General features: G+C 41.5%; 3 protein-coding genes across 3 annotated transcripts; 1 reads left to right on the top strand and 2 right to left on the bottom strand.

The window, feature by feature from the left end:
- Window positions 1–2,040: 2,040 nt before the first annotated feature.
- spata4 (spermatogenesis associated 4) lies at window positions 2,041–6,666 on the bottom strand. Its single transcript, XM_055927390.1, has 6 exons — window positions 6,221–6,666; window positions 4,452–4,581; window positions 4,052–4,170; window positions 2,680–2,900; window positions 2,383–2,496; window positions 2,041–2,282 (listed from the first exon to the last, which is right to left on the bottom strand). The coding sequence occupies exons 1-6, from the start codon at window positions 6,319–6,321 to the stop codon at window positions 2,188–2,190; spliced, it is 780 nt and encodes a 259-aa protein (XP_055783365.1). The 5' UTR covers window positions 6,322–6,666; the 3' UTR covers window positions 2,041–2,187.
- An 88-nt stretch (window positions 6,667–6,754) lies between these two features.
- asb5a (ankyrin repeat and SOCS box containing 5a) lies at window positions 6,755–10,648 on the bottom strand. The gene is given in 8 exon segments (XM_055927388.1): window positions 6,755–7,437; window positions 7,681–7,872; window positions 8,216–8,350; window positions 9,076–9,226; window positions 9,451–9,558; window positions 9,643–9,722; window positions 10,470–10,513; window positions 10,515–10,648. Coding segments are annotated over 8 exon segments (957 nt in total). The 5' UTR covers window positions 10,634–10,648; the 3' UTR covers window positions 6,755–7,309.
- Window positions 10,649–16,977: 6,329 nt separating this feature from the next.
- On the top strand, window positions 16,978–23,880 carry neil3 (nei-like DNA glycosylase 3). Its single transcript, XM_055927387.1, has 10 exons — window positions 16,978–17,556; window positions 17,669–17,778; window positions 17,925–18,059; window positions 20,714–20,931; window positions 21,196–21,266; window positions 21,408–21,574; window positions 21,931–22,100; window positions 22,374–22,800; window positions 23,157–23,337; window positions 23,519–23,880. The coding sequence occupies exons 1-10, from the start codon at window positions 17,449–17,451 to the stop codon at window positions 23,699–23,701; spliced, it is 1,770 nt and encodes a 589-aa protein (XP_055783362.1). The 5' UTR covers window positions 16,978–17,448; the 3' UTR covers window positions 23,702–23,880.
- The last annotated feature ends 50 nt before the right edge of the window (window positions 23,881–23,930 follow it).

Genomic DNA, 23,930 nt, shown 5'->3' with positions numbered 1-23,930 from the left:
CCATGCAAGATCTCACCTCGTCGGGCATTAATGATCATGAGGAAGGTGAGGGATCAGCCCAGAACTATACGGCAGGACCTGGTCAATGACCTGAAGAGAGCTGGGACCACAGTCTCAAAGAAAACCATTAGTAACACACTACGCCGTCATGGATTAAAATCCTGCAGCGCACGCAAGGTCCCCCTGCTCAAGCCAGCGCATGTCCAGGCCCGTCTGAAGTTTGCCAATGACCATCTGGATGATCCAGAGGAGGAATGGGAGAAGGTCATGTGGTCTGATGAGACAAAAATAGAGCTTTTTGGTCTAAACTCCATTCACCGTGTTTGGAGGAAGAAGAAGGATGAGTACAACCCCAAGAACACCATCCCAACCATGAAGCATGGAGGTGGAAACATCATTCTTTGGGGATGCTTTTCTGCAAAGGGGACAGGAGGACTGCACCGTATTGAGGGGAGGATGGATGCGGCCATGTATCGCGAGATCTTGGCCAACAACCTCCTTCCCTCAGTAAGAGCATTGAAGATGGGTCGTGGTTGGGTCTTCCAGCATGACAACGACCCGAAACACACAGCCAGGGCAACTAAGGAGTGGCTCCGTAAGAAGTATCTCAAGGTCCTGGAGTGGCCTAGCCAGTCTCCAGACCTGAACCCAATAGAAAATCTTTGGAGGGAGCTGAAAGTCCGTATTGCCCAGCGACAGCCCCGAAACCTGAAGGATCTGGAGAAGGTCTGTATGGAGGAGTGGGCCAAAATCCCTGCTGCAGTGTGTGAAAACCTGGTCAAGAACTACAGGAAACGTATGATCTCTGTAATTGCAAACAAAGGTTTCTGTAACAAATATTAAGTTCTGCTTTTCTGATGTATCAAATACTTATGTCATGCAATAAAATGCAAATGAATTCCTTAAAAATCATACAATGTGATTTTCTGGATTTTCTAGATTCCGTCTCTCACAGTTGAAGTATACCTATGATAAAAAATTACAGACCTCTACATGCTTTGTAAGTAGGAAAACCTGTAAAACGGCAGTGTATCAAAAACTTGTTCTCCCCACTGTGAATGCTGGTGAAATAAGACATTAGGGATCTTTCATCACACAAAAGCTATTGCATTTCCCATCCTTCATTAGCTGAAACTGGATGGAGCCAGTGTAATACGGCAGACAGAGGTTGTAATTAACCATGTCCGATACCTGAAGACTTGTGTTAACTCCCAAAGGAACCTAGGGTTTAGCTCAGCTGGCTAAGACAGTTTTGTGATGTGCAGATGACCTGTGTTCAAACCCAGTCAGTCACAACAAACTAGTCATTATGAACGTGATGTTGAGATGAATGCACCAAGCATATTACCTAACAGTGCATAAAGGACCCTACATGGAATGAGGGAATTTACAGGCAGAAGAGATGAGCAGACAATATAATGTCCTATTGTCCATTGTTAGTCACTGCTGTGAATGTAATAACTGGAATGTTAACAGACATTTGTGAAAAGCAGAGATCTATAATACAGAATGCATTTATCAAAACGACCGTTGATCGTGCTTTGATTTTCAACCTGCATCGCCCATGATTATAAACCAGACACAGCACCGCCACCTACTGGTAACCCGCTGAAATTGTAATTTTAGAGCAACTACTTATGGTTGAAGTACTGTAACTAATGGACTAGTGAATAACTAGTAAAACAACACCGCTAAGGTAATATCTTGCATGATAGTCATTGAAAACTGCTGTACTTGTATTCGTTCAGAGGTACTTTTATTAGAGGAATAAATGTACTTTTATTAGAGGACCAGAGGTATAGAGGTACTTTTATTAGAGGACTAGAGGTATAGAGGTACTTTTATTAGAGGACTAGAGGTATAGAGGTACTTTTATTAGAGGAATAGAGGTACTTTTATTTGAGGAATAGAGGTATAGAGGTACTTTTATTAGAGAACTAGAGGTATAGAGGTACTTTTATGAAAGAACTAGAGGTATAGAGGTACTTTTATTAGAGGAATAGAGGTATTGAGGTACTTTAATTAGAAGAATAGAGGAACTTTTATTAGAGGAATAAAGGTACTTTTATTAGAGGTATAGAGGTACTTATATTACAGAAATAGAGGTATAAAGGTACTTTTATTAGAGGTATCGTATCAGAGGCATCTCTCACAAATACACACCAAACGGCTACATCTCCTGGCCTTTTAAATTGCAATCAGCGAGCGTCTGTCCGTCTGACGCACCTCAATCTCCTTGAAATGGACACTGGCTTTACTCCTGATGGATGGTTCACATGACTCTATAGAAGGGAGGAAAAAGTAAGTGATGAGAAATAAAAGAGACTACAGTGTAGACACTGTAAAACTGGTGGTGGTGAAAAAACTATGTGAATGACTTACTTGCGGTTCCACTTTGTACTGAGGCGTTGCTATCGGAGCTGTTATCTCCGTGTTGAGAAGATGGGGGCAGTCTCACGGCCAGTTCTCCCAAGGTGGGCTTCATGTTGAAGCGCTCTGCCAGAGACAAATGCAGTTTTGTTTATTTTTTATATCCCAATTCAATTACATTATTTGTATTTGAATAACAGTAGCATTGAATCACAATCACATGATAGTCCTGTCGAATCCTAACGCTAATGTTACCAGCCTCATGGTCTATCCAAGAACCCCACTCTAACCCGATTGTGGCGCACTCACTGGGGTTCTGGACTCTCTCGGCCGCCCTCTGCTCCAGGTGCATGTGGATGATGGCCTGCACCTTCCTCTGATTGGTGGAGATGTTGGGCTCGGCTATGACCTCGGTCAGCCGCAGGTTGTTCTTGATGGCCTTGGAGGCTGTGGCCCGAGCTAGCATGGGCAGCTGGTCCTGGTAGTCCCTGTCTGTGAAGTCAATCTCCCTGTCATGGATCCCTTTGATCCTGGACAGTTATACAGTATATCAGTTTTATCAGCTACAGTGACCTCCATAATTATTGGAACAGTGAAGCATTTCTTCTTCTTTCGGCTTTATACTTCGAAAGTTTGGACTTGAAATAAAACAATGACAATGGTTAAAGTGCAGACCAGCAGCTTTAATTTCAGAGTATTTTCATCCATATAGGGTGAACAGTTTAGAAATTGCAGCGCTTTGTACATAGTCCCCCCATTTTAGGGGAGCAAAATTGGGACAAATTCACTTATATGTGTATTAAAGGAGTAAAAAGTTATGTACTTGGTCCCATATTCATAGCACACAAAGCACTTTATTAATTACATCAAGCTTCTGACTCCACTGACTTCTTAGATGCATTTGCTGTTTGTTTTGGTTGTGTTTCAGATTAGTTTGTGCCCAATAGAAATTATTGGTAAATAATGTAGTGTCATTTTGGAGTCACTTTTATTGTAAATAAGAATAGATGATGTTCCTTAACACATCTACATGAATGTAGATGCTACCATGATTATGGATAATCCTGAATGAATCATGAATAATGATGAGTGAGAAAGTTACAGTTGCACACATTTTTTGGGGGGGGGTTGATATTTGTGCTTCTATGGAAAATATGAGGAACTGGATCTGGAAAGCAGTAAAAGAAAGCCTGGTTAAACCAGACTGACCACAATGCTCACCAGTGAAACTATTGTAAGTGCAGCAGACAGTCTAGTTTCACAAAGCTAAGAAAGAGAATCGCTTGATGATCAGTTAGCGTCTATGCATTGTATTTATTTTAGCCAGGATACTCAGTAACAATTGGAAAACAGACAACCCATTGTCTCGCTCTCTTGATAAAGCCTATTGTAAATCTAATGTATTGATGAAAAGGAGAGGTTTGGAATTGGTTGAGCATGCAAGGGCTCCCGAGTGGCGCAGCGGTCTAAGGCACTGCATCTCAGTGCTAGCGTCACTACAGACCCTGGTTCGATTCCAGGCTGTATCATAACCGGCCGTGATTGGGAGTCCCATGGGGTGGTGCACAATTGGCCCAGCGTCATCCGGGTTAGGGTTTGGCCTGGGTAGGCCATCATTGTAAATAACAATTTGTTTTTAACTGACTTGCCTAGTTAAATAAAGGTTAAATATATGTCTCACCTCCTGTTAGTTAAGATGGTGTAAATCTCTTGCACTAGAAGCTCCGCTGCTCCTGGTTTGCAGTGGATGGTCCCGTCCAGAACTTCCTTTTGCAGATGGATGTTCTGTTTCACTAGAAACTGATAAGAGAGTAGAAATGGATTCTCCATTATTTAACATGACAAACAAAAGAAAAGACAGGATGTCTGGAGTATAGAAAGACAGCCTTCTCACAGAAAAAAACATTGATGACTTTGCAAGTGGACATAGGATTATACCCACCAGTTTATTTGTACTCATACACCTACTATTTTGTTACTGTTCGTTAGTCTTGGTTCCAGTCTGTTTAGCTGAGGAGTGTAATGTGATAACTGAACAGAGACAAAAACCAGGCTACCTTGCCATACCCTCCAACTCTTACCCTCTCTATTTGGGCCCAGTTGCCCTGTTTGGTTGGAAGTGATGTCCCATTGTTGTAGGAGTGCATGGGGAAGTCTTCATGATAATACCAGGAGAACATCTCTGCCACAAGGTAGCCATTGGAGAAATCCCTGGTGAAGGGAAAATGTGACTCCATAACATAGGGGAGAGTGGGATAAGTTGAGCCATTTTTTTATATTCATTACACTGCATTCAGAAATAATTCAGACTACTTCCTTTTTCCCCCACATTATTTACACTACAGCTTTATTCTAAAATTGATTAAATTAATGTTTTTCCTCTCCTTCCTTATTTTACAGAAATACCTTATTTACATAAGTAGTCAGACCCTTTGCTATGAGATACGAAATTGAGCTCCAGTTTATCCTGTTTCCATTGATCATCCTTGAGATGTTTCTACAACTTGATTGGAGTCCACCTGTGGTAAATTCAATTGATAGGACATGATTTGGAAAGGCACACCTGTCTATATAAGGTCCCACAGTTGACAGTGCATGTCAGAGCAAAAAACTAAGCCATGAGGTCAAAGAGATTGTCCATAGATCTGGGGAAGGGTACCAAAACATTTCTGCAGCATTGAAGGTCAAGAACACAGGCTTCGGGACAAGTATCTGAATGTCTTTGAGTGGCCCAGCCAGAGCCCGGACTTGAACCCAATCGAACATCTCTGGAGAGACCTGAAATTAGCTGTGCAGTGACGCTCTCCATCCAACCTGACAGAGCTTGAGAGGATCTCCGGAGAAGAATGGGAGAAACTCCCCAAATACAGGTGTGCCAAGCTGGTAGCGTCATACCCAAGAAGACTTAAGGCTGTAATCGCTGCCAAAGGTGCTTCAACCAAGTACTGAGTAAAGGGTCTGAATACTTATGTAAATGGGGCTAAAAAAAGATATACATAAATGTAGATTGATGAGATGTTTTTTAATCCATTGTAGAATCAGGCTAACATAACATGTGGAAAAAGTCAAGGGGTCTAAATACTTTCTGAATGCACTGTATATTCATTATGGAAATAATCAGAATTCCTGTAAACATTAGTTTTGAAAACATTGCTTATCCAAAAAAAAGTGGTGTCTTGGCACAACTTATCCTCGGTATGGGGTATGTTGAGCCCCTGTACAGGGTAAATTAAGCTGCCTACACATTTCTGTACTGAATGGAATATTACCACTACTTTTTTGAAACCATGTCTATTTTTATTTCCCAAACACAATAACAATCTCTTTTTGTCTTTTGATCATTTAAAGCATCTTTTAACACATGCTTTGTTTTTTTACCTCATGCCTTGCTTTATGCCTGGGAAGAAAACACTTCAATTTGTTCAACTTTACATTTGGATCAATTTACCACATAGCCATTGGCTCAACTTACTCCAATGCAAAAAAATTGACTATAGCCAACATAACTACAACATGCACTTTCAAGCTAGGTGTAGAACGTCATATTAAAGCTTATAGAGACCCCCAATAGAACAATCTTAAAATGATCTACTTTGGTTTAGATACAAGCATCATGAAACCTCTAACCTAATAAAAAATACATTTGTTTACATAACTTGCTTCCCACTTTTTCGATGTGGTTTATTCCTTCACAGACTACATGAAAATTGACACTTCCTAAATATTTGGTCAAATTATATATTTTGTGTATGGTTTCCTTGAAACAAAGGTAGCTCAATTTACCCGACTGTCCCCTTCAGGTTTTCTTGGTTAGATAGACATGCTTTGCAATTTGCTAATGTACACTCACCTGCGCATATTCTTCGGAGAAAATGACAAATCCAGGCTTTGGAGCCACTTCAGAACTTCTCGTGGAAGTCCTGTCTTTTTGGGAGGCTGTGCATAAGCCATTGTCAGCTGTAATGTTAATTCAGCTAGCGTCTATGAACCAGCCACACACGCTTACAAAATGACACGATAAAATAAGTTACTGTTGGTCTACCTTTTCTGGTTCAGTATTTCGTTAAGTTGTTTCTATATAATACTGTGTCTTATAGAACATTTGTAGTAAACGAACTAGCTAAGCTAACCAGCTTACTAGCCCATTTGGCACATTTGACATGTTTATCAACAGTTCCATAGCAACGGCCTTACTTCTTCTTTCTCCTGGAAACGTGAACGTATCGCGGGAAGGTACATTGTTGCCACCCACTGGAAATAGAAAATGTTGCGCACACTGAAGAGAGCTGCTTGCCTTCGAAAAACTTGCAAAAACGTGGAATTCAAGACGTTTAAATAAGATAATAGCAAGCAGCTCAGACAATAAGATCACACATAAAACACATCAAGCAAGCAAGTTTATATCTATATTTTTGGAGGATATGAATGTAGGAGTGAAGTGTTCTCAAGGATTTTGGTGAATTTCAAGTTTTTCAGATGCACAAGTCTAATCTAAAATACATAACAAGATGATAAACCATGTTAATATAACAATCCAAATTAAATGTATTTTCCATAATATGAAAGCACTTTAAATTGTGTTATTGTATGTGCATATGAGCCAGCCACAGACTAATTTATAAACCTCTGCAATATATTGATGAGGAACACATTTTCTAAGTGCCTTTAAACAGTCCAGCTCTGGATTTAAATGAAACTCTCCCTTGAAAATGTTCATAGCAAACCATGATTGCTGGTCATTGCTCCAGCACCAAATTTTAGCAGTTTCTTGTGAACCATACTAAAATCAGGTATAGGCTAAATCAAGTATGTATTTCATTGCTTCAAGTGCAAGTAGTGCTCCTTCTATCCTTGCAGGCTGTTGAGTTCACATGAATGACTGACACCAGGAAGATGCCACCACCACCACAGCCTTTGAGATTGTGAAGTTCTATGCTCATCATCTGTACTGGAGGTAGTTCCTGAGGGGGTTGGGAAGGGGAAGATGGTTGATGAGGTGAAACCTGTCACGGCCCACACGGTCACGGATACGCTGTCGACACAGCTGACTTAATGGTTGGGGCGTGGCTGCAGAAAGGTGGAAGGGAGAAGGGAAAACATATCATGCTATTCAACCAAATCCACTACAGCCCGGCTAGTTTGCTATTGCTTGAACAAGTGATATTCTATTCCAGACAATGATGGTTTAGTTCTAAACACATAATGGACAGCTAGTTTGACTTGGGTAATAAACCAATAACACTACGATACTTTGGCTATAGGAATTCACAGATTTCTAAGGATGACTGTGAATAGGCTTATAGAACTTACCCTCATAGACCAGTAGAAACCGCTCTGTCAGGCTGCTGGGGGGAGCAGCTTCCACAGGTCTCTTTAACTCGATGTTCCTGGCATGGGTATCTGCCCCAAAGTCCAACAACAGCTTAACAATGGCAGTGCAGTCCTTCTCAGCGGCAGCGTGTAAGGGAGACTCCATATATCTACCTTTCTGTACATTTGCTCCTGTGTGGAGGCGTAAACCAAGGTATGGATATAACACACATTTAATAGTCCTATGTCATTCAGTTACAGGAAAGAAGTACTTTATCGATGTCATAACATGATGGATTTAGACTTATCCAGGTGGGTTAAACATATTAGTGGTGTAGAAATGGGCAGTTGCTCTGAGCTATCCCACCAAGACCAAGCTACTACAGCATTAGTGGTGGATGTGGCCATAGTGAGAGTGTTATACAGGTACAATACATTTCACCACTTGGGGAGACAGTAATAATCTTACCACTAGTTCTCCTCTCATCATACCTGGCTATGGTGATTTGGCAGAGCAGATGTGCACGTGCCTCACCTTCCCTCAGCAGCCTCTGGACACACTCTATCTCCTGAGAGACACAGGCGGTGTAGAGGGGCGTTCCCAGGTGAGGAATGTCAAAGTCCACGTCGGCTCCCCATCTGATTAGAGTCTCCACACACCCACTGCTGCCTACCGACCGTAGGCACATACATGGAAGTCATTACTGTCAGCTTTCCAATTACTGCGGTGGGCGTTTTAGCTAATTATTTCTGTACCCTGAATATGAGGATTACTCTAAGCATCATGGGACATACACAAATATAATTCAAGTCAGAGTATCTCAAACTGTACTCTGATTTGTGATATTTTGATTCAGATTTGTAAGTTATGTATTTACCTCAATCCCAAGTTAGCATACAGCCCAAATGGTCAGTGTACACTTCAAGGTTCATACCAATGATGTATATAAACCATGGATTGCTGATGCTAATTATTAGCCAATGAGAGGCTTTAAAGCCACCGGCCACCATATTGGTACACCTCATAGGAATAAATGGAATTCAACAGTATTTCAATTAAATGTTTCAAGGACAAGATAACATGTATTTAAGTATTTTTTTGTAGTGGGGACAGTAACATTAGTACTCACATTTTTTTTTTAAATGTTTATATATTTCTTTCAAATATAAATAAATATATATATATATATATATATATATATGTTTAGCTCACATAATATAATTTAAAAGTATGCATTAAGTGTCTGTAATAGAATAAACTAATTTAGACATTAATAAATGCATTGGCTTCAATACAGCAGCCCTTGTCATTCATCCAGGGTTTATATACATCATTGGGTTCATACTAGATTAATTAAGATAAGGATGTTGGAGTGATAAGGGTACTGAGCATACCTTTACTGCTGGCTTGGTGAATGGGCGAGGGCTGAAATACCAGAGCCTGGGGTTTGGCCCCGTTCTCCAGGAGGACCTCTGCACATGATACACTGCCCACTGAGCACGCGTTGAAAAGAGGAGTCACCCCATCAATGGTGGTGATGTTCACCTGCACGGAGTCTCATGTTAACTCTGACCGCTCAGCTGAATAACACAGCACCATTTTGGGGCAGAGAAAAAATAACAAATAACAGAGAACAAGACGTATTTTACAAAAGCTTAAGCCATTTCTTAAATATATTATTTAGTACAAATTATTATTGCCTCATGTAAAAAATAAAAAAATAAAAAAAGGTATTCTTGATTATTAACGGATCTTCTCCATTGACTCACATTGGCTCCTGCAGCGATCAGAGCTCTGGCACATGCTACATGGTCTCCAAGGCAGGTCTCGTGCAGAGGACTCACATGGTCTATAGTGACTACATTTACATTGTGGCCCTGTGGGAGCAGCAGAACACCACCATAGTACATTGCAGAAGGTAAGCAATGGGTGCACACTGAATTGGATTAGCTTTGGCTCACCTGTAAAATCAGATTCCTCAGAGCTAAGAGACGACCTTGGCATGCAGCATCATGTAAGGGTGAGCGGTCTGCCCAGGACCCTGCAGCAAACACAAATGCTTGTCACCCACAACAGCTCACCGTCTCACAGTTTTGATGAATGATTCCATTTCACAGGGCACACACACCTGGGTCAATATCCAGAATAGCACCAGATGCGTTCCAGACTGCATCATCATTGTTACCTTTCTCCATATCACTGATCTATGACACTATTGAAACTTCTATTTCACGTCATATAAAGTAAAGTACTAAGGATCCATGTAGTCCAATTGCGGGTGAGCCAATTGGCAATAGCCGTCAAATCTATTTTCTCTTGAACTAGCCTAACCTACTTGATGTAAATCAGAAACAAAACATGTTCTGGGAAAACTAGTGTGAACTACATCACTGACCTTTAATAACGCACAACAAGATTTGATTTTGTGTTGCTGTTTGCTGCATTGGTGCTCCCTTTCCATGCGCCAAGCATGTTGGCACACTGTCTGTCACTGACACTGGGAAGCTTAAGTGCTGTTTTGGTCTGCAAGTCTGCCTACGGACCACAGTCAGTCAGGAATGAAAACTAGGGCAAGGGGGGGTGGGCCGTTCTATTAATAGTTTAGGGTAGAAATGAGCCTGACTAGTATGTACCGTATACACAGTTATGTTTCAGCTACTTTGCATGTTCAGGTCAACAAAGTGAGTATATGCATTGTTCACAGTAGCCTAATTATAAATAATCATTATTCTGATTTTTTTTAAATTGTGACAATAGATTAATACAGTAGAGAGATGTGGGTACTCACTGTGTCCTTGACCAAAATCATAGGACTCTGCAGATATCCTGGCCACCTCTGATGATGTAAAAGTAGGAGAGGCAGTTGAGGCTTATCTTGATCAAGAGCTTGAAGCAGAACAGAGCCAGTATGGTGAGGTTAACATTGGAATAATGGAGCAAGGAGGGGATCATATGCCACTCTCAAGTGGTCCTCACTGAACTTCTGTGCCGGTGTTAAAATAATTTAATTCTCATTGTTGTGTAGTGGAGTGTCATTTCAATTATGGAAGTTTCAGCACAGTCACTATCATCCTGTAACCAGTGTCCACTACTGGTTCCAAGGCATGTTAGGTGCTAAATTCAACTAGTAAATCAGAGCATTGTCCAGAATCAAGTTACAAGGAAGGAAGGAAGGAAGGAAGGAAGGAAGGAAGGAAGGAAGGAAGGAAGGAAGGAAAGGAGATACTTAGTCAGTTACACCATTGAATGCATTCAACCACAACAAGTCTTCCGCATTTAACCCAACCCCTGTGAGTGCACTTTTAATCGAGGAACAAGGAAAATGCCCACAATAAGGTGAAGTTTCCAACTGTATATGAATAAGACAAAGTGCCCATTTCAGCATCTCTTACCTATTAAAGCATTATTGATACAAAGGAGTGAGAGTTGGTTAAAGGCATGGCTGGGTAGTATCATAAATGTTGTAGGTTAAATGCAGCAGAGAGCAGTATAGTTACACTATTCGTTGGGAAGGTGGGAGATTTTGCCAGTATTTCATTCCATTCTCTTAAGTTATTTTCAGCCATGTTGTCTAACAACAACCAACAAATTACCATCAAACATGACCTTATAATGTTTTGATTTACCTTGTTTTCTGCAATGTTAGTTTGGACATGATTCTTTATCAAAATAGCTTTCCTAGTATTAGCCCAGCTGCCATCGTTTGTCATCAATCGACATAAGGAAGAATATCGCCATCTGGCGGCAGTGGAACAATCCTAGTATTTGAATTCACACGTATTCCCAGGGGCTCAAGGGTGGCAAACATTTCTTGGATGTGGAAGGTTCGAACAAAAGACAGGACAACAAACTCTGTGTTTAAACTTTCAAGCTTTAACCAAGCCAATTTCAACTTTATATGGAAAACTAAACATCATTATTTAAGAAAATTAGATATTGTAAAGTCTACTGAGGAAGATGGACTGAATGCAATTGACTTTGATCCAATTAATTGATACACCATCCACAGTGTAATTAATAACTTCACCATGGTCAAAGGGATATTCAATATCTGCTTTTTTTTACCCATCTACCAATAGGTTCCCTTCTTTGTGAGGCATTGGAAAACCTCCCTGGTCTTTGTGATTGAATCTGTGTTTGATATTCACTGCTTGACTGAGGGACCTTACAGATAATTGTATGTGAGGGGTAAAGAGATAAGGTAGTCGTTCCTAAATCATGTTAAACACTATTATTGAACACATAGTGAGTCCATGCAGCTTATTATGTGACTTGATAAGCACATTTTTACTCCTGAACTTTTTTAGGCTTGTCATAACAAAGGGGATGAATACTTATTGACTCAAGACATTTCAGCTTTTCATTTTGAAATAATTTGTTAAAATGTCCACTTTGACATGGGGTATTTATTGTGTGTAGGCCGGTGACAAAAAAAAATCTCAATTTAATCAAAATATGAAAAAAGTAAAGGGGTATGAATACTTGCTGAAGGCACTGCATCTGGTCTACCAACATTTAAAGGATGATTGTGGCAATGTTCTATTGTATAACAATTTAATTCAAAGTACTATCTTGTTTGCACCAACAGGCAATACTCTACAGTAGTTAAGGCAATTCCACAAGCAATGCTTTTTTTAATCAAAGGAATGTTGACATATTCTACTGCAGTACCACAGATGTTTTCATTGGTTATATATGGATGTCAATTCTTAGATTTTAAAAAAATGCAACAACAAATTCTTAATAAATTTGATTACTTCTGTGTTTCCTTTCACCTTTGAAAAGGAAATATTTGTTACAAGATTTCATTAGGATTTCTATAGTCATAATAAGAACCAGCTACCTTTATTTTCCTTTATCACCATAAGAAGTTAATGAAAACCTTTATGGGATGCTTTCAATATTGGATTACAGATAATGATCTTTCATTTATAATTATGTGATATTTTTTTGCTTCCTAATGGATGACAGTAATGTTGCATTTTTGTACAATAATTCTTACAGAAATGTAGTTTCTTAAAAACTATATATATATATATATATATATATATATAACTCAGCAAGGATTCTTTCAAAGGATTCTTTCAAAGATAATTAGTAAAAATCCAAATAACTTCACAGATCTTCATTGTAAAGGGTGTAAACATAGTTTCCCATGCTTGTTCAATGAACCATAAACAATTAATGAACATGCACCTGTGGAATGGTTGTTAAGACACTAACAGCTTACAGACGGTGGGCAATTAAGGTCACAGTAATGAAAACTTAGGACACTAAAAAGGCCTTTCTACTGACTCTGAATAACACCAAAAGAAAGATGCCCAGGGTCCCTGCTCATCTGCGTGAACGTGCCTTAGGCATGCTGCAAGGAGGCATGAGAACTGCAGATGTTGCCAGGGCAATAAATTGCAATGTCCGTACTGTGAGACGCCTAAGACAGCCCTACAGGGAGACAGGACGGACAGCTGATCGTCCTCGCAGTGGCACACCATGTGTACCAACACCTGCACAGGATCGATACATCCCGAACATCACACCTGTGGGACAGGTACAGGATGGCAACAACAACTGCCCGAGTTACACCAGGAACGCACAATCCCTCTATCAGTGCTCAGACTGTCCGCAATAGGCTGAGAGAGGCTGAACTGAGGGCTTGTAGGCCTGATGTAAGGCAGGTCCTCATCAGACATCACCGGCAACAACGTTGCCTATGAGCACAAACCCACTGTCGCTGGACCAGACAGGACTGGCAAAAAGTGCTCTTCACTGACGAGTCGCAGTTTTGTCTCACCAGGGGTGATGGTCGGATTTGCGTTTATTGTCGAAGGAATGAGCGTTACATTGAGGCCTGTACTCTGGAGCGGGATCCATTTGGAAGTGGAGGGTCCATCATGGTCTGGTTGGTGTGTCACAGCATCATCGGTCTGAGCTTGTTGTCATTGCAGGCAATCTCAACACTGTGCGTTATAGGGAAGACATCCTCCTCCCTCATGTGGTGCCCTTCCTGCAGGCTCATCCTGACGTGACGCTTCAGCATGACAACGCCACCAGCCATAATGCTCGTTCTGTGCGTGATTTCCTGCAAGACAGGAATATCAGTGTTCTGCCATGGCCAGTGAAGAGCCCGGATCGCAATCTCATTGAGCACGTCTTGGACCTGTTGGATCGGAGGCTGAGGGCTAGTGCCATTTCCCCCAGAAATGTCCGGGAACTTGCAGGTGCTTTGGTGGAAGAGTGGGGTAACATCTCACAGCAAGAACTGGCAAATCTGGTGCAGTCCATGAGGAGGAGATGCACTGCAGTACGTAATGCAGCTGGTGGCCAGATACACCAGATACTGACTGGTACTTTTGATTTTGACCCCCCTTCTGTTCAGGGACACATTATTCAATTTCTGTTAGTCACATGTCTGTGGAACTTGTTCCGTTTATGTCTCAGTTGTTGAATCTTGTTATGTTCATACAAATATTTACACATGTTAAGTTTGCTGAAAATATATGCACTTGACAGTGAGAGGGTGTTTATTGTTTTCCTGCATTCATATTTATAGTACCAGTCAAAAGTTTGGACACACCTACTCATTCAAGGTTTTTGTTTTTCTTTATTTTTACTATTTTCTACATTGTAGAATAATAGTGAAGACATCAAAACTATGAAATAACACATATGGAATCATAAACCATAAAAGTGTTGAATAAAATCTAAATATATTTGATATTCGTCAAAGTAGCCACACTTTGCCTTGATGACAGCTTTGCACACTCTTGACATTCTCTCAACCAGCTTCACCTGGAATGCTTTTCCAACAGTCTTGAAGGACTTCCCACATATGTGAGCACTTGTTGGCTACTTATCCTTCACCCTGCGGTCCAACTCATCCAAAACCATCTCAATTGGGTTGAGGTTGAGTTATTGTGGAGGCCAGGTCATCAGGAGGCCAGGCCAGGTCAGTGATGGAGGCCAGGCCAGGTCAGTGATGCAGCACTCCATCACTCTCCTTATTGGTAAAATAGCCCTTACACATCCTGGAAATGTGTTGGGTCATTGTCCTGTTGAAAACAGGCCAGAGGGGATGGCGTATAACTGCAGAATGCTGTGGTAGCCATGCTGGTTAAGTGTGCCTTGAATTCTAAATAAATCACTGACAGTGTCACCAGCAAAGCACCCCCACACCATAACACCTCCTACTCCATGCTACACGGTGGGAACCACACATGCAGAGATGATCCGTTCACCTACTCTGCTTCTCGCAAAGACACGGTGGTTGGAACCAAAAATCTCCAATTTGGATTCATCAGACCAAAGGACAGATTTCCACCTGTCTAATGTCCATTGCACGTGTTTCTTGGCCCAAGCAAGTCTCTTCTTCTTATTGGTGTCCTTTAGTAGTGGTTTATTTGCAGCAATTCGACCATGAAGGCCTGATTCACGCAGTCTCCTCTGAACAGTTGATGTTGAGATGTTGTTACTTGAACTCTGTGATGCATTTATCTGGGCTGCAATTTGTGAGACAGATAACTTTAATGAACTTATCTTCTGCAGCAGAGGTAACTCTGGGTCTTCCTTTCTTGTGGTGGTCCTCAAGAGAGCCAGTTTCATCATAGCACTTGATGGTTTTTGCGACTGCACTTGAAGAAACTTTCAAAGTTCTTGAAATGTTCCGTATTGACTGACCTTCATGTCTTAAAGTAATGATTAACTGTCGTTTCTCTTTGCTTATTTGAGCTGTTCTTGCCATAATATGAACTCGGTCTTTTACCAAATAAGGCTATATTCTGTATACCACCCAACCTTGTCCCAACACAACTGATTGGCTCAAATGCATTAAGAAGGAAAAAAAATCCACAAATTAATTAAGGATCTCTACAGATCGGTGTCCCACCCTCGCGACGGTTGAGCTAATGTGCGCTAATGTGATTAGCATGACGTTGTAAATAACAGAACATTTCCCAGGACATAGACATATCTGATATTGGCAGAAAGCTTACATTATTTTTAATCTAACTGCACTGTTCAATTTACAGTAGCTATTATAGTGAAATAATACCATGCTATTGTTTGAGGAGAGTGCACAGTTATGAACTTGAAAAGTTATTAATAAACCAATTAGGCACATTTGGGCAGTCTTGATACAACATTTTAAACAGAAATGCAATGTTTCATTGGATCAGTCTACAATGCTGCTGCCATCTAGTGGCCAAAATCAAAATTTCGCCTGGGCTGGAATAATACATTATGGCCTTTCTCTTACATTTCGAAGATGATGGTACAAAAATAAATACAAAAAAGTTTGGTTTTTCTTTGTATTATGTTTTACCATATCGAATGTGTTATATTCTCCTACATTCATTTCACATTTCCACAAAATTCAAAGTGTTTCCTTTCAAATGGTATCAAGAATATGCATACCCTTGCGTCAGGTCCTGAGCTACAGGCAGTTAGATTTGGGTATGTCATTTTAGGAGAAAATTGGGAAAAAAGAGGCGGATCCTTATTATCTTTTAACAAGGCACACCTGTTAATTGAAATGCATTCCAGGTGACTACCTCATGAAGCTGGTTGAGAGATATATTCATGCGTTTTCTAGTTGCTTGTTCTGTTTATTGAATCAAGTGTTTTTTTGTATGTAAAATGTTCCTATTTGATTGTGAAAAATTCTGAATAAAAAAATTATAATTTCAAGCTAAGAATTAAATATATATGTTTTTCCTTTTAAGTTTTCGCTGGCAAAGACATTACTCTCTACTACAAGCTACAGTACATCAAGCTACATCAATGACTGGATGAATCCCATGCATCTCATAGGACGTCCAGGAATGTACAATGTATGTGCACATTTAAACAAAATTTAAACAAATTTTTATAACTAACCCAAGATTGACCAGAGCATGTCATTTCCAGTGGTCTACAAAATACAGTCCACTCTGTTTGTTACAGAATCTATTTTTGGAAACACAAAACTGTATGGAGATCAAATTTGCTGATAGTTGGCCTAAATCATCTCGCTCCGTCTTCTCCCTCTTCCGGTTACTGGGCTTCCTCTCAACACCATATTAACACCATATTTGGTAGTGAGTGGAAACACCAACCGGATGCTTCATACTTATACATCCGGTGACATATCTGGCTCATTGTGCTATCTGTGATTTAAATCTTCTTCTTCTTCTTCTATGGCATTATGGCGGTCTGCAAAAAAACGTTAAATGAGAACGTAAAAGGTGTATGTCGCCACCTACTGGATGGGGTGGAAATTGAGTAACTTTAATGCACGTTTTAATCATGTGACCATGTTACAATTCAATGTCAAAAAGCTGGGCATTGTAGCATTTATTGCAATGGCATAAACTGCACCGCACAAATTGAAATCATTACGAGTGCAGCGGAACGCTTTTTGGGAGTCAGTGAGTTTACAGTTAGGCATTGAAAGAAATCCTGTCAAAGAATGTTCCTCCCTCACAGGCCCCTGAGCCTGTGTAAGAATGTGACTGAAGGAGTGGGGTGGGTTTTAATATGTCGGTTTTTGTATTTTGTATGTCGGTTTTTCTACAACTGACATTTTTTTCTTTCGTTTACCACACGTACAGTAGGTGGCGTCATGCACCTCTAACCCTTGTTTTATAACCGCATTCATACCATAGATGAAGGAGATGAACTCATATGGCGGGAATCCGGATGTTTAGGTTTTGTAAAAATTCAGTACGCCCAGCTTCTCGTTGTATGGTTTTTATCAAATAGTTTGCAACAATAACTTTAGATACCAAGGTAAAATGGTTGAGGGTCCAGGATGCACATTGAATGGAGAAAAGATCCGCTCGAAGGTCCAAAGAGGACAGAAGGTGAAAGAATTCAGGGGAAGCTTGACGACAAACACACAAGTAAGTTACTATTGTTAGCTAGCTAACAGTAGCTAGATACAGTACCAGTTATATCTCTGCTGTTGTAGCTAGCTAACTTTAGGTGATTGTAACGAACGTAATTTTTTTGCAGAGGAATGCCACCAATACGATCTCCTTCCAGATATTCATGGGCTGTCAATACACAGGAGTTGAGACCCTTGGAAAGGAACTCTTCGTGTACTTTGGCCAAAGAGCTCTGAGGTAGCTAGCTGCTATTATGGGGGTGATGTCATTTTATTGATAGGAATCAACTGATTCAATTCGGGTATTAAATGTCTAATATACCAGCCATGTAAAATGCATTTCTGAACGGTTTACATTTGTCATTATCTCTCTTCTAATGGCAGAGTCCACTTTGGTATGGATGGCTCTATGCGAATCAACCCCACTGACATCAAAAGCAGAAAGGGATCACCCCCTGTGCTGGAGATCCACCTGACCAATGACACAGTCTCCTTCTTTGACTCTACTGTGGAAATCAGGTATGGGGGATAATTCACACTGGGCTGGAACAAAAGCCTGCACTTGCAGCAGGCATAAAGGTACTACCCTTTCACTCCTGGCATCATCCCATAGTTCCAATTCAGGCTTTGATTGTAATCATTCTAACATGAAATGGTGTTCTCTCTACACACACACACACACACACACACACACACACACACACACACACACACACACACACGATTGCAGACCGGAGGGGAGGGGAGGGGGGGGGACGGGCGGCAAGTCACTATTATTTGAGTTATAAGCAGGTCTCAAGTCAAATGGTCAGTCTCAAGTTGAGTCCCAAGTAGATCGGGTCAAATCCAAGTTGTGCATTCTAACAACAAGTCAAGTTGAGTCACAAGTTTTCAAGTCAAGAAAAAAACGATCTATGCATCTGTCTATTTATTGAGGCTAGTGTAGATTTATTTACAGGTCTAGGTGATCTAATGGTGAGAGCACCATATCATGCAAAATATACAAGGAGATTGACCAAATATACATGGGCAATAGCCCAAAATAAATAGCCTCTATATCAGGCTTAACCTCTCCTATCTGAATGTACACAGGTAGAGGGCAAGGCTGTACTGCCTCCCCTTGAGAAACCAAATCGAATCTGTCTAACAGGAGCTGAAACAGGCCTACATAATATAAGCACTTGGCCCCCAGGACCAAACCATTTTTCAATTGATAATTACAACCAATAAACTTGTTTTACAATATAAAATGTGATTTCCACATCCATTGTTACATTGGTACTTTTGTCTTAATCAGACTTAATGATATTTCAACACCATGGATACATGGAACAATAATTTTCTCTTATTCAACGTTCTGACTCCAAAGTATTGAGCGCAAGCCACATAGCCTATTTCTATGCACACTGAGACATGTGCGCTCCGATTACGCACAACAAAAATGACAGAGACATAGGACACAGACACATGGAACTCTGACATAACCCTGGGAAATATGAACAAAGGAAACCATACATTGAATTAAATAAACATAACTTCTACCTCATGAGTCTTGCAAACTGTCATGTGCACTATAAAGAGACGTTTAAAATGCATAGGGCCTATGTATTTTTTATTTTTATTTTTTTTTCTAAATTTTTCTCCCATTTTCTCTCCAATTTTCGTGGTATCCAATCGCTAGTAATTACTACCTTGTCTCATCGCTACAACTCCCGTACGGGCTCGGGAGAGACGAAGGTCGAAAGCCATGCGTCCTCCGAAGCACAACCCAACCAGCCGTACTGCTTCTTAACACAGCTCGCCTCCAACCCGGAAGCCAGCCGCACCAATGTGTCGGAGGAAACACCGTGTACCTGGCCCCCTTGGTTGGCACGCACTGCGCCCGGCCCGCCACAGGAGTCGCTGGAGCGTGATGAGACAAGGATATCCCTACCGGCCAAACCCTCCCCACCCCGGACGACGCTATGCCAATTGTGCGTCGCCCCACGGACCTCCCGGTCGCGGCCGGCTGCGACAGAGCCTGGGCGCGAACCCAGAGACTCTGGTGGCGCAGTTAGCACTGCGATGCAGTGCCCTAGACCACTGCGCCATAGAGCCTATGTATTTTAAACGTGTGAAAGCAAATATTTCAACGGGGTAAAAAAGCACTCCACTGGCAGGAGTGTGGAGAGCGCAAGTGAAGAGCCTTGCCTATTGTTTGCGCCTTCTCAATAGTAATAATTAATTTGAACAAATTCCAAATGCAAACTTCATAAGTAAATTATCAATTTCAAGCAATTGTTACATACCAAAAGACCAGTAGGCCTGTGCTAGTAACTGTTGCCAATTGCTGGTGAGCTTGCAAAGTAAACAATTCATATATATTTTTTATACCCCTTTTTCGCAGTATCCAATTGGTAGTTAGTCCTGTCCCATCGCTGCAACTCCCGTATGGACTCGGGAGAGGCGAAGGTCGAAAGCCATGCCTCCTCTGAAACACAGCCAAGCCGCACTGATTCTTGACACACTGCTCGCTTAACCCGGAAGCTAGCCGCACCAATGTGTCGGAGGAAACACCTGGCGACTGTGTCGGTGTGCATTGAGCTCGGCCCGCCACAGGAGTCGCTACTGCGCGATGGGACAAGAACATCCCTGCCGGCCAAACCCTCCCCTAACCCGGACGACACTGGGCCAATTGTGCGGCCGGCTGCGACAGAGCCTGGACTCGAACCAGGATCTCTGGTGGCACAACTAGCACTGCGCCATTCGGAAGGCCAACAGTTAATATTCTTGATCAACACATTTTTTTTTGGGGGGGGGGCTACATATTTATTTATTATGGCAATCCTGTCCCGACAATTTGACCTTTGCGCTGTACCCATCCTATAACTGTACAGCAAATCAACAATCTGTTCACTAGCTCGCCGATCTGTGTTGATTGACAGTTTGCTGGTCCAATCAGAGTGCAATGTGTGCGGTTTACTAGCCAATTTGTTGCAGTTTTTTTTTGAAGGGCAACAGTGCTGCAACTCTCTGGCTACATGTAGACCCCTGTGCAACAGGCCAAATTAATTTCAAGTCATCAACCTCAAGTCAAAGTCGAGTCCCGAGTCTTGAGGGTCCAAGTCAAGTTTCAAGTTATTTTATATCAAGTCGAGTCTCGAGGCAGACTAGAGTCCACAACTCTGTTGCAGACTGACGGAGGACTGTGAACAGAGAGTGAGAGCTATGGAGAGTCTGGATGTCTGCTCCAGTAAGTTCAGCTTCTCCCACGCGGAGGAGACTGTGAGGAGGCAGAGCTGCAGGATGCTGTGTGACGTACTCCTAGACCAGGCCGTCCTACCAGGAGTGGGAAACATCATTAAGAACGAAGCCCTGTTTGACTCCGGTCTTCACCCTTCTGTTAAAGTGGGTAAAGCTGATACACCATCATTTTAGATACCTATACATAATGAGCAAGGTCCAGTCATGTTTTGGATTGCCTCTAGGCTATTTAGCATGCATTACAAACTACATGGAATCCATTCAGTAAGTGACTTTGGATGAGTTTATTCAGCACTGTTGTGACTGAGTAGTGTATTGCATTGCTATAATTTGCTAAATGGTTACGATTTCAAAATGCTAATTAGAATGGAACCAAGTCAATGGCATGGACACAATTTTCCAAATCTTTCAGGTCAAGCAACGGATACCCAGCTCCACCATCTTGTGAAAATGACACGAGATTTCACCCTCCTATTTTACAAGGTAGACTACACTTAGCAATGTAATGAAAGCAATATCCTATGTGCTAAATTACCTCTTAATTGAATAAAGATGCTTTACAGTAGTGTAAAGACCGTGTATTCATCAGCCATGTCCCTTTTGTTTCACTTCTGTTTACTTCAGTGCCGTAAGACAGGCTCCGCTCTCAACAAACACTACAAAGTCTACAAACGGCCTCAGTGTGGTCAGTGCAACGGTGCCGTCACCGTCTGTCGCCTCGGAGACAACGGAAGGATGACGTACTTCTGCGACCGCTGCCAGACTGGGGACCCAAGTGAGGTTAATGTGAGGTAAAGTCACAGGATCTGAATTAAAATAGAAATGAGTTGGGATGAAATTTTCCCCACATGGGCAGGCATACAATTTGGTTATGATCATTGGCCACCCGCGGTGGGCGCAAATGTTGTTTGAATCATGCTGCATGATAGCAGGTCAGCTGGAGAGAAATCCAAGATTCACCGGGGTAAACAGGTAAAAAATGTGTTTTTTATTTAAAAAAATGTATTTTATTTAAGCCATTATGCATCTTGTAGGTGAATTTTGCATATATAGTACAATCTGAATATAAAAAGTACTGGTGGACAAGAATTCAATGTATTTGCGACTCACATTAAACTTGTCTTCCTTTATACCTCCTCTTCTTTAGCAAGCTCCCAACCAGGAACACGTTAGTTGGCTGGGCTTACCAAGGCAGCATGGGGAGCAACGATCATGTGGCCAAGAGGGAGGAAGAGGAGTGGGCCTGTCAACTCTGCACTCTCATCAACCAGCCTATGAGCAAAGCCTGTGATGCCTGCCTGACCCCTAGGCCTGAGCGTGAGTAGTCAACTACTCTTATATGGATGAATGTGGTTGTGTCAAACCAATTCTAATCACATTTAGGTCTGGTTTTATGTGTGGGCAGGTTTCCTTGTCCCAGAATGAGCCTCCTGCTGGACTAATAAAGCATTCTCAATGTTGAATCTCAATTTAGTTACCCTACCCTTCAGGCCAAAAATCCAGCTCTAAACTAACAGAATTGAATGTGAATCTAATTGATGTTGTTGAATAAAATAAACAGTTTTCCCACTGTCCTCATCCCCTCCACAGTCCCCAAAGACAATGTCAGCCCAGAGAGTTCACCCTTCACCAGAGATCTGATCAAGTACCCCTGCAATGCCTTCTCCAAACCACAAGAGGGCCTGAAAGTCAACCGCAGGGCCGCATTCGGGAACACCACCCTGATGTTCACCGACCTCAGCCCAAAGGCGAGCCGCGTCAACTCTCCCCTTCCCCTATCCTCCACCAACAGTCAGTTAAATTCCATGGCAAGAGGTTTAAATAAACACAATGTCTGCCAGGGAAAAAGAAGTAGTCCCAGTTATGCCTCTGGTGGCTGGCAGGACAAAGGCGGGGAGCTCTCCAAAGGGGAATCAACAATGGTCTCCTACAGTCAGCCGCACAAGAAAATGAGAATTGATCACAGTCCCTTTTCTGTCAGTAACAAACCTCAAAACGGAACCCACCATCATTTGAGGTGAGGGAATGGTGCTGCTTTCGTATTCATAAGTAAAATATTATAACAAGGTAGTTAGACTTTTGTGTGAGTAACTGGGATGGAAAAGCCTCCTGCTCTCTGTACTTTACAGAATAGTTGATTAGTGACCATACTGTACGTGTTGCTCCACTCAGTGAGCCCAGAATGTAGGTCAGTGTGCTAAATAAAATGTTCACAAACTGTTGTATGCCAACAAATGCATGTGGAATTGTTAAAATTCAAAGATGTTAAAGTGTAGCGATAATTAAACCTACTCAATTTAAATTAACAGCTGATCCTTTGACAGTGCATGTTATACCATTTATCTAACAATAATACTTTTCTCCAACTGTCAGCCCCCCTCAAAACAATGCACCAACTGGGTGTACACAGACCCAGTCCCCTCCCAGCAACCCTTGCTGTGTGTCCCATGGGCGGCCCAGTGTGCTCCGACTGGTCACCAAGCAGGGGGACAACAAAGGGAGACAGTTCTACACCTGCTCGCTCCCCAGGGAGACACAGTGCAAATTCTTTGAGGTAAAAATTATGGTGGAATTGGTCTACATGTCCATTAGCAAGTAGATATGTTTTTGTTCAAACATAAACAAGTACATATTGAAGAGGTATTTTCCGCCTGATTTACAGACATAGAAGACTATTAGACTGACCAGGAAAAACTGGTGCCTCAGAATGACTGTATTCTCTCCTATGTCCTTAGTGGGCTGATACACACTTTCCATTCTGTAACCATGCAAAACGCTGCCTGGTGAGGACTGTACTCAAACTAGGACCAAACAACGGCCGCAACTTTTACGTATGCAGTTTTCCAAAGGGCAAGCAGTGTGATTTCTTCCAGTGGGCAGAAAATGGTCCAGGAATCTCCATCCTTCCTGGTTGCTGATGAGAGGAAAGGGGCAAGATACAAAGACAAGAACTGTTTTGAACATCACTGCTTTTTGTACTGCTATTGATCCATTTTAGTGTACATTTTTTTAATTAATCAATGTATCACTTAAGTTTTCTTAAACTTCACCCTTGTTATAATATTAAAATCCATCACTGTCATTAAATAAATAATTGATCGCTTTCAATATAAACCATGGCTGACATTTGAAATGTTATGAACTGCA

Source organism: Salvelinus fontinalis, chromosome 6, assembly GCF_029448725.1.
Source record: "Salvelinus fontinalis isolate EN_2023a chromosome 6, ASM2944872v1, whole genome shotgun sequence".
NCBI classification, from domain to species: Eukaryota; Metazoa; Chordata; class Actinopteri; order Salmoniformes; family Salmonidae; genus Salvelinus; species Salvelinus fontinalis.
Note: the sequence above shows the minus strand (reverse complement) of the source record. Positions and strands in the feature narration are given on the sequence as shown.